The 9978-nt window shown below is 61.9% G+C and overlaps 1 protein-coding gene across 1 annotated transcript in view; it reads right to left on the minus strand.

The window, feature by feature from the left end:
* The window catches only part of HSPG2 (heparan sulfate proteoglycan 2), a 99648-nt gene that overhangs the window by 15002 nt on the left and 74668 nt on the right, over positions 1-9978 (minus strand). Inside the window, 17 exon segments of the mRNA XM_040645922.1 lie at positions 206-387; positions 631-765; positions 1128-1268; positions 1385-1526; positions 1887-2038; positions 2298-2439; positions 2881-3032; positions 4083-4230; positions 4447-4598; positions 5170-5308; positions 5564-5715; positions 5834-5969; positions 6587-6738; positions 6829-6967; positions 7399-7550; positions 7692-7827; positions 8551-8702. Of these exon segments, the coding sequence (XP_040501856.1) occupies positions 206-387; positions 631-765; positions 1128-1268; positions 1385-1526; positions 1887-2038; positions 2298-2439; positions 2881-3032; positions 4083-4230; positions 4447-4598; positions 5170-5308; positions 5564-5715; positions 5834-5969; positions 6587-6738; positions 6829-6967; positions 7399-7550; positions 7692-7827; positions 8551-8702 (2504 nt within the window).

Genomic DNA, 9978 nt, shown 5'->3' on the forward strand with positions numbered 1-9978 from the left:
TTCCTTCCTTCCTTTCACCTTTTTTCTTCCTGCCCGTCTTCCAATCTACCCACCAACCACTTATGCCACGCCTCTCTTTCTCTCTCCATCCGTTCATCACCCACCTGCCCAACCATGACCCTTTCCTCCAAGCATCTGCTCAAGGATGAGCCCTGACTGGGCCTCAGACCCACAGATGAAATGGCCCCGGCCTCTGGGGCCTCACCTGCAACACCGTGTGGCTGTCCACGACCCCATACATCCGCTGTTCCACGTTGGTGGGAGCGCCAATCCGGGTCCAGCGAGCCGAAGAGCGGGGCTCCCCAGCACTGACGCACTCCAGGGTGATGGACTTGCCCACTTTCACCCGCACGGGGCCCTCGGGGAGCACAGACACAGTAGGGGGCCCTGCCCAGAGGAATGGCATCGCTGATGCGCGTGCAGGGCTCCGCCTGTCACGTGCACCGTCACGGTCCCTGTCTCAGTGACCGCCTGGTGGGCACTGTGCTGCACCGATGTGGAAACTGAGGCCGAGAGGGAGAATGCCCAAGGGGGAGGCATCGGCAGAGGCAGGGTTTAAACTTGGAGGCTGCGTGCTCAGAATCAGTGCTAGAAACAGGGAGGCAGAGCCCGCGGGCCGACGCTGCTCACCGTGCACACTGAGGTTCACGACACTCTGGGCCACGCCGTAGGCGTTGGAGGCCACGCAGCGGTAAGCACCCTGGTTGCTGGGCCGGGTGCCCACGATGGTGATGATGGAGCCGTTGGGGCTGATGTGGACGTTGTCTGCGGAGTTGGCATTGGGCAGGGTAGGGTCAGTGAGGTTCTCCTCATGCTTCTGTGCTGCCAATAGGCATAGCTTGGCCCTGTGTCCCCAACCCCTCCAGCCTGGGTGTGTCTAGCTCACGGGGTCTCAGGTGGCAGATGGAAGAGTCCTTGGAGACTCTGGCGTTCAGCCCCCTCACCATCCAGATGGGGACAGTGAGGCCGCAGAGGGGAGGGGCCTCAGCCAGACTCACACGCTGAGTTTGGTGCCACGCTCAGCCTTTGCCCCACCCACAGCGGGGATGACACCTTCATACCTGCCTCCAGAATCCTCCCCGCATCCCCCCACCCCCCGCCCCCCCCACCCCCCGCCCCCGGCTCACCCTCCAGTTCTTGGTTCCGAGTTCTCCACTCGAGGCTGATGGGTGCTGCCCCCTCGTGGATGAGGCACTTGAAGCTGGCGTCCTGGCCCTGCTGCACGGTGCTGCTGGGCGGGTCGATGGAGATGACGGGGCTCCTGAGGCCTGCGGGAAGAGGCAGGCAGGGGGCTGGGCTCGGGAGGGCCGGCTTGGCATGACCCCCCTGCCTCAGCTCCGTGGTCTCCCCTCCACCCCCCGCCCGTGGCGTCTGCCACACTCACGGTAGGAGGACCCCGCACTGGGTGGGACGGTGACTGTGAAGGAAGCCTCCTGTTCAGGGCCCGAGCCACCGGCCACACGGCACACATACTCGCCCGAGTCGGCAGGGGAGACGTGGGGGAGGCGCAGCTGGGAGCCGTGGGTCTGCGGTAGTGAGGAGGGGACAGCCATCACGCCAAAGCCCTGGGGTCCGGGCGAGTCCCCAAGCCCGTGGGGCCAGTGGCCCAGTCCTCCCTTGCGTCCCAGGAGCTCAGGGCTCCAGCTGGGAGTGACGAGGGAGCTTCATCTCCCGGATCCTCCATGTCCCACCGGACTGCTTTATGGAGGAGGAAGCTGCCTCGGGGACAACTCAGCAGCGGGGCCAGAGCACTCAGGTCCCTCCTCCGCCAAGCAGCTCTGCTCCCAAAGCATGCCATCCCCTGGGCTGCGCATGTTTGCCGTGCAGAAAGCAAATGCAGGTCGAACCCTGCCTGCCCTGGAACGCTCCCCATAAGGCCCCTGTACCTGGTGCCGGGCAGGGAGGCTGCCCCCACGCTTGTACCATGTGACCTGGGCATGGGCCTGCCCGGGCACCACGCAGTTCAAGTCCAGGGTCTGTCCTTCGGCCACATGGGAGGAGGAGGCCTCGATGTAGATGGGCTGGGCCAGTCCCGGGGCTGGGGGCACAGGGAGTGGGTGAGAAGGGCAAGGCTCCCAGGGAGGAAGGCGGGGACTGAAGGTGGTGGCAGTGACAAGATGCCATGGGCTCATGCCACCCAGACCCAGGGCTGGTCCCCCGTGGTTGGGGAGAGGGGCTGGAGGACCTTCGTGGAGCAGAGAGCCAGAGCCCTGCTGGAAACGCAGGGAAGAGAGCAAGACCAGGAAGGGATTCCCCGAGCCTGTGTCCCAGCATCACCCCCTGCTCCTGTCACTCACCAGGAATGGGGCCTGGGCTGGAGGCCTCAATTGTGACGAGGACAGAAGCCTCCAGGGTGCCTGAGCCGCTGGTCACTCGGCACAAGTACTCTCCAGAGTCAGCTGGGGACACCTGATTCAGCCTCAGCAGGGGTCCGTGGACCTGGCCAGCATCAGGGCAAGGGCGGGGACAGTGAGCTAGAGGGCTGGCAGCCACGGCCTTCAGATGCCCGAGCCCTCTGGTACATACACCCCAGGACTGTCACGTATAGTTGTGAGGCCTGCATCCCGTGCAGGGCGACCCCCTGAGACCTTAGACACTGCCGCGCACGTTTATGACTTTTCTGTGGTAGGACAAAGTCTAACATCCTGAGTAACAGGTGCCTTTTTTTAATTGCACCCAGGTGCTGGGCGGCCCGGGGGTGGCTCTGCTGTGCCCAGCTTGTTCTTGACCTCCTGACTCCCAGTGATCTCCTGCTGCAATTTTCCCGAAGCCCTGGATGTTGGAGCCACCTTCCCTCCTGACTAGAATGAGATAGGACTATTGGGCAGGGGTGGGGTGGGGTGGGGAGTGCCCACATCCTGCTTTCTCCAGCCCCCGTACCTGGTGCCGGGCAGGAAGGCTGCCCCCGCGCCTGTGCCACGTGACCTGGGCGTAGGGCTGTCCAGGGACCACGCAGTTCAGATCCAGGGTCTGCCCTTCGGCCACGTGGGAAGAGGAGGTCTCAATGCGGATGGACGGGGTTCCGCCTGGGGCTGCGGGCACAGGAGGAGGTCAGTAAGCTGGAACTCCCATCCCTCTGCCCTCAGTCCCGATTCCTGGGTGCCCAGATGTTCAGACCAGGGGCCAGACCCCATACGGAGAGATGGCCTTGATCCCACCCCCCCACTGCCCATTCCTCTGAAGCCTGGGGCAGCTGGGCTGGCCTGGGGGAAATGGCACGCCCCAGACCATTGCCCCACTATCTCCTCTTGTGCTCCCAGCACCACCGGTGGCCAGGGCCCAGGGCCAGGAGCCTCCAAACAGGTCACTTGTTTTTCTCAAACTTGAGCAATGCGTGCCTAAGAACCCAGACTCTGGGGCCAGACTACCTGGGTTCAAAACCCAGGTCTGCCATGTATTAGCTGTAGGACCCTCAAAGAGCGACTTCACCTCTCCGTGTTTCAGTTTCCCACCCGTAAAATGGGGAGAACAGTCACACCAACCTCGAACAGTTATCGTGCGGATGAAATGGGTTAAACACGTAAACAGAACAGGGCCCAGCATCTCGTAAATGCTAGACCACGTTTATCAGTTAGCGCTTCCCACACTATGATTGCATCTGCTACAGCCACGTAGTAATTACTCACGTTTTCCTGTCGATTGATTCACTTAACAGACCTGTAAATACTTAGCCCCATCACAGGCAATGATTAACCTGAAATCATAGCAGGTTTTGTATATGGCTATTTTTCTCTAATATACCCCCGCTAATGCGGAAGATTTTCATCAGGGCCCCCCCTCCAGATCACCCTTGTGTACCCGCAGAGGTGCAGTTCCAGCCTTTAGGGAACAGCCCTATTGTTGCGAGAGTTCTGCTCTCCCCATTTCACAGAGGAGGAAGGTGAGGCACGGAGTCCCTTGTGCAACATCTCAGAGTGCGGACAGAGGAGCTGGGCCTCCAGCCCACATAGGCCAGGCTCCCTCCCAAATCTGGTTCTCAGGCCCTAGACATCCCACCTGACCTGGCTCCCGACCTCTGCCTGCTGGTTCTCCCCGGCTGCCTCCCTTCTCCAGCCTCCTAGCCCCAACACAGGAATCCTCACCAGGGACAGGAACAGCGCTGGAGCCAGAGGCCTCGATGTTGATCAGGACTGAGGCCTCCAGGGGGCCTGAGCCGCTCACCACTTGGCACACATACTCGCCCGAGTCCTCAGGGGACACCTGGTACAGCCGCAGCCGGGAGCCATGGGTCTAAGCCAGGGCAGGCCAGGGAAACAGGAGTAGAGTGAAAGAGCAGCCAGGATCCTGGAAGGCTGGAGCCAAGATCTAACCTCTGACCTGGGCAGGCCCTGTGCCCCCAGGGGCTCCCACGCTTTCTTCCTGAGTAGATCTTGGGGGAAGGGCCACCAGCTAGGGCCCCCACATTCAGCAGCCCTCCCACCACGTCCAGCCCCCCAACTCCCATACCTGGTGGTGAGTGGGGAGGCTGCCCCCACGCTTGTGCCATGTGACTTGGGTGTGGGCCTGTCCAGGGACCACGCAATTCAGGTCCACGGTCTGACCTTCGGCCACGTGGGAGGAGGAGGACTCGATTCTGATGGGCACAGCACCGCCAGGGACTGCAGGCACAGAAGCGATTTGGGAACGACTGGCTGGGGTGGTAGGAGTCTCAGCCATAGAAACCCCTGTCGCCCAAGGTAGTAACGACAGTTAACGCCTACTAAGCGCTCACAGCGTGCCAGGCGCCCTTGGAAGCACTCTGTGTGTGTGAACTCATTTATTCCTCACAGAATTCATGAACTGCCTTTGACCATGGACACACTCTCTCCTCTGCACCGCCCACTACGGCGGCTGCTAGCTGCATGTGGCTTTGGAGCTCTCGAAATGTGATGACGTGAATGTTAAACTTCAACTGTCATTGCCACGTGTGGCCAGTGGTCACCATAGTGACAGCAATGTGGGGCTGGAATGACCAGCATCCCCACGCTGCTGACGAGAAAACGAAGCCGAGGGAGGAGAGGAAGTCCCTCAAGTCTCTTAGTGGCACAGGCAGGATTTGAACCCAAGCACCTTGCTGCAGAGCCCTTGCCCCGGACTGCCACCCTCACGTGACAGCTCTGACTACCCACTCCCCAGGGAGCACCATTTCCTGCGTCTCCTGGTCCCTTCCTGGGCCTTTGTCAGACTCACCAGAGGGGCTGCCGGCGCTGGGGGAGACTGAGACCACGATGGAGGCCTCCTGGGCATCGATGTTGTTGTTGGCCCGGCACACGTACTCGCCCGAGTCAGCTACAGACATGCGGTTCAGCCGCAGGCGGGAGCCGTGGGCCTGGGGGCAGATGGGGAAGGAGCAGGAGAGGGGTCCAAGGGCCAAGAAGTCACCAGCTGGTTCAGGCCTCCTCCCTGGCCTCCCTCATCAGACCTGCTGAGGCCACCCTCTGTCTACCCAGGGCAGGAAGGAGGATTGCCCTGGGACTGCCACTGAGGGCTTCACTTCCAGTTCTTTGCCTGTGGGGTCTGTCCCCACAATGCCTGCCCCGGCGGGCAGGGGTTCTGCCCTCGTGGTCCCGGCTCCACTCTGTACCTGGTGTTGGGCAGGAAGGCTGCCCCCACGCTTGTACCACGTGATGGTGGCCTGGGGCTGCCCGGTGACCACACAGTTCAGATCCAAGGTCTGCCCTTCAACCACTGTGGGGGATGAGGACTCGATCCTGATTGGTGGGGAGACGCTGGGCACTGGAGACAGAGATGGACAGGCCACACAGCCAGAGTCAGGCAACAGTGACGGCGCTAGGGCCCTGTCTGCCTCCCCCTGCACTCACTTGCCTGGACCGCCTGCCCTGTGCCCTCTCACCGTGGGAGGAGCCGCTGCCCTCGATGGTAACAATGAGTGAGGTCTCCTGGGAGCCGCCACCATTACTGACGTGACACACATATTCGCCCGAGTCGGCAGGTGTCACCTGGGGGATCCGGAGTCGGGAGCCCACAATCTGAGGGGGAGCACATGTCAGTCAGTGGGTGGGGGCAATGCCTCCGCATTGTGGGTGCTGCTGCCCTGGACCCCAGGAGCCTCGTGGCCTTGCCTGGGCTGGCCGCCACCTGGGCGTCCTTCAGCACTCCCTCAGCAGCCTTCCTGAGGCTCCGGGCTGGGGTGGACAGTGCCTCTAGCCTTTGTACTGTTCTCACCGGTCACCTGGGCCACAAGCCTGCTGAGGCCATCCCTGGTGCCTCCGCAGTGCCCTGCTGTGGTTTCTATTATGCTGCCGCCACACGGCGTGTCGGCCTCGTCCGCTAGTCTATGAGCTCCTGAGGCTAGGCACTGCCTCGTTCCACTTGGAATCCTTAGTGAGTGCCAGGCCCAGACCTGGCCTGGAGCAGAGTCTCAGGGACATTCAGTGAGTGAGTAAATCCTAGAATGTTCTGTTAAAAGATGGGATCCAACGGGGGCAGATCTACGTATCCTCAGCATTGGTCCAGAGCCCATCGAGTAAGAATGCTCGATGTTTGCTGAATGACTAAATGAGCACCGAAAAGACGTTGACAGCCCTCCTGAATCCGGTCAGGGCCAGTGTGCCCAGTTTTAGCGCCCCCACCCAATGCCTCATACCTGGTGCCGGCTGGGTAGGCTGCCTCCACGCTTATACCAGGTGATGGTGTGGGGGGCTTGGCTGGCCACCAGGCAGTTGAGGTCCAGGACGTGTCCATTGGCCAGGGAGGCCGAGGACGACTCAATGCGGACGGGGTACACCACACCCTGGGCTGGGAGGGTGAGACAGGAGGCAGGGTGTGGGAGCTGCTGAGTGGCCCTAGTGGCCCCCCACTGTTTGTTATGACCCCTGAGATACTCACGGTGGGAGGGGCCATGGCGCTGCTGGATGGTGACGAGGACCGAGGCTTCTTGGGTGCCCGAGTTGCTCACCACACGGCACACGTACTCCCCAGAGTCAGCTGGGGTCACCTGGGGCAGGCGCAGCCTTGAGCCATGCACCTGGGCAGGGCAGGAGGAAGTCAGGCTCAGAGTCAGGCCCTGGGGCTCCCAGCCAGGCTCCTGCTCCCTTCCCTGGCCCTGCTCCCAGCCCGGTCTGGTCAACTGGACTAGAGAGGAGTTCTTCCTGGAAAGACCACCATTCATGACCAGTTGATTCCCCTGCCCCCATGTCGGGACTGGGTCCAATGAAAAGAAGTGGGTGACCAACATTCACTGACGTGCGAAGGGGCTGGGGAGGTAGGCAGTGTGAGCCCACTTGCCGGAGGAGGACACTGAGGATCGGGGAGATGAAATGAGTGGCCTAAAGTTACACAGCAGGCAAAGTGGCAGTACAGTGTCTGAACTCAGATATGCCTGAATTCAAAGCCTGGGTGCTTCCCTCTGTAGTCACCAGGGTCCTTCAGGCTCCCCCTTAGCTCCATGCCTCCTACCTGGTGCTGAGCAGGGAGGCTGCCCCCACGTTTGTGCCACGTGACCTGGGCATGGGCCTGCCCGGCAACGAGGCAGTTCAGGTCCAGGGTCTGCCCTTCAGCCACGTGGGAGGAGGACGACTCGATCCGGACAGGAGGGATGACCCCCAGCGCTGGGGACAGAGGGCAGAAGGTCAATCCCTGGCTAGGAGGGGGGCTGTGAGTGAAGGTAAGGGCTATTGGTCTCGTGGGATCCTGCCAGTATCTCCCACGGCTGGGCCCCTAGCCCTGCCCTACCCCCCCGGACTGCTTACCAGGTACAGAGCCTGCAGGCTCAATGGTCACCAGGACAGAGGCCTCCAGGGGCACCGAGCCACCCACCACGCGGCACACATACTCGCCCGAGTCAACTGGGGACACCTGGTGTAGTCTCAGCAGTGAGCCGTGGGTCTGGCCGGAATGGAGGTGAGCTCAGAGGGGGCCCTCATGGGACCCCTGCACCCGTAACCTGCATGTCTGCCTCGCCCTCTGACCCCTGGGGCCTGACCATCAGCTCCGTCCTGCTTAGGGAGAGACTCGTCCCAAGAGTACTAGGTGGCCAGGAGGAGCCATGGTGAACTGGGCTAATACCACCTTCCATCGATTCTAAGACACACTTTTTAATGCCTCTGAAATCAAGACGTGTCTTACAGTGAATAGTTTTACAATCGCAAGTGGCAGCTTTGATTCCTTAGCGGTATAAAAACTACCAGTGCATCTTGCAGTTGATAGCACCTGAACTCCATAACACACAGTACGACTAACCACGGTATCAGGGGAACAAGAGCTCAGCGATTTCTGCCTGCCAGAGCTCGGAGCACTCTGCACATATGTGAAGTGCCTTCACCCTGAAGACAATTCTGTAAGACAGATGGCATTTTACAGACGCTGAAGCTATGGCACAGAGAAGTTAAGAAACCCGCTCAAGGGCACAAGCTGGTAAGCGGTGGGGGCAGCATTCATGCCCAGGCCGGCCAGTCCTAGAGTCTGGGTTCTAACCATTGTACTAGACACTTGTGCGATGGGCTCCAAGGCTTTCCCTGACTCCGAAGAGCCAGCCTCTATCCTTGACCTCCAGCACCGAGGGCCTCCCTCCCGTCCCCTTCTTGGCCTGCCCATCTTCCAGGCCTGTACCTGGTGTCGGGCGGGGAGGCTGCCCCCGCGCTTATGCCACGTGACCTGGGCGTGGGCCTGCCCGGGCACCACGCAGTTCAGGTCCAGGGTCTGCCCTTCAGCCACATGGGAGGAGGAGGACTCGATGCGGATGGGCTGGGAGCTGCCCGGAGCTGGGGGAGAAGATGGTCACCGGTCACTCCAGTTCTCTACAGCTGCCCCCGCCTACCCCTGTCTTTGTCCCAGCCCAGCCTGGCGGCGCCACTCACGGTAGGCGAAGTTGGCCCCCTGCGTCCTGGTTACTGTGACTGTGATGGAGGCCTCCATCCCACTGCTGGCCCGGCAAACGTACTCGCCTGCGTCAGCTGGCGAGGCCTGGAAGATGTACAGGCGGGAGCCGCGGACCTGGGCAGCCAGGGGCAGGGGTGTGAGAGCGGGGCTTCCCACAGCCTAGCAGGTGCCCCTCTGCGCTGCTCCTCTGAGCTGGGAACGGCCAGCCGCTCAGCTCAGGGGCCAGGACCCCCTCAACTCACTACCCAGAGCTCAGCCAGGCCAGCCCCTCCCGCCTTTCTGCCATGGCGCACCTGGTGTCGGGCGGGGAGGCTGCCCCCTCGCTTGTACCACGTGACCTGGGCGTGGGCCTGCCCTGCCACCACACAGCTCAGATCCAGGGTCTGCCCCTCGGCCACTGTGGGGGATGTGGACTCGATCCTGACAGGAGGGACAGGTCCTGGGGCTGTGGGGAAAGAAGCAAAGGTAGCACGTGCCCCCAGGAGAGAGGGCTAGGGGGTCCACCTCAGAGTCCGGCCAAGCTCTCATGTGTTTGGGGGTTTGGTGGCCTGGGCTTGATGTCCTCAGCTGAGCCGCCCTGAGCAGAGGGCCAGGGCAGGGGTCAAGCCTTGCAGAAGGGAGCAAGGAAGTGGGGGAGAAGAGGGTGGTTGAGGCTGGGGGAGAGAAAGAGGAGGCAGTTGTGTGGCCAGAGCAAAGTGACCGGAAGACAGCGTGTCACTCAGAGAAGCGCAGTCGCCAGCTCCTGCTCCCACCCTCCCAATGGCAGGCAGTCGCTAGGACCTCAGCACCTTGGAAGGCCCTCAGCCCCTCCTGCATGCCCTGTCCTTGGCAGTTACTCACCAGGGATGGAGCCCGCAGGCGAAACAGAGGCCTTGATGTCGACCAGGACAGAGGTCTCCAGGGGCCCGGAGCCAAGCACCACGCGGCACACATACTCGCCTGAGTCGGCTGGGGACACCTGGTGCAGCCGCAGCAGCGAGCCATGGGTCTGAGTGCAAACAAGGAGGGTTGGAAGGGGGCCGGAGGGGCCCTCTCCACCCCTCCAGCAGGCTGGTCCTGGGGGTTGCTGTACCTGGTGCCGGGCGGGGAGGCTGCCCCCGCGCCTGTGCCATGTGACCTGGGCGTGGGCCTGCCCGGGCACCACGCAGTTCAGGTCCA

This window comes from Ursus maritimus, unplaced genomic scaffold (assembly GCF_017311325.1).
Source record: "Ursus maritimus isolate PB19 unplaced genomic scaffold, ASM1731132v1 scaffold_32, whole genome shotgun sequence".
Lineage (NCBI taxonomy): Eukaryota > Metazoa > Chordata > Mammalia > Carnivora > Ursidae > Ursus > Ursus maritimus.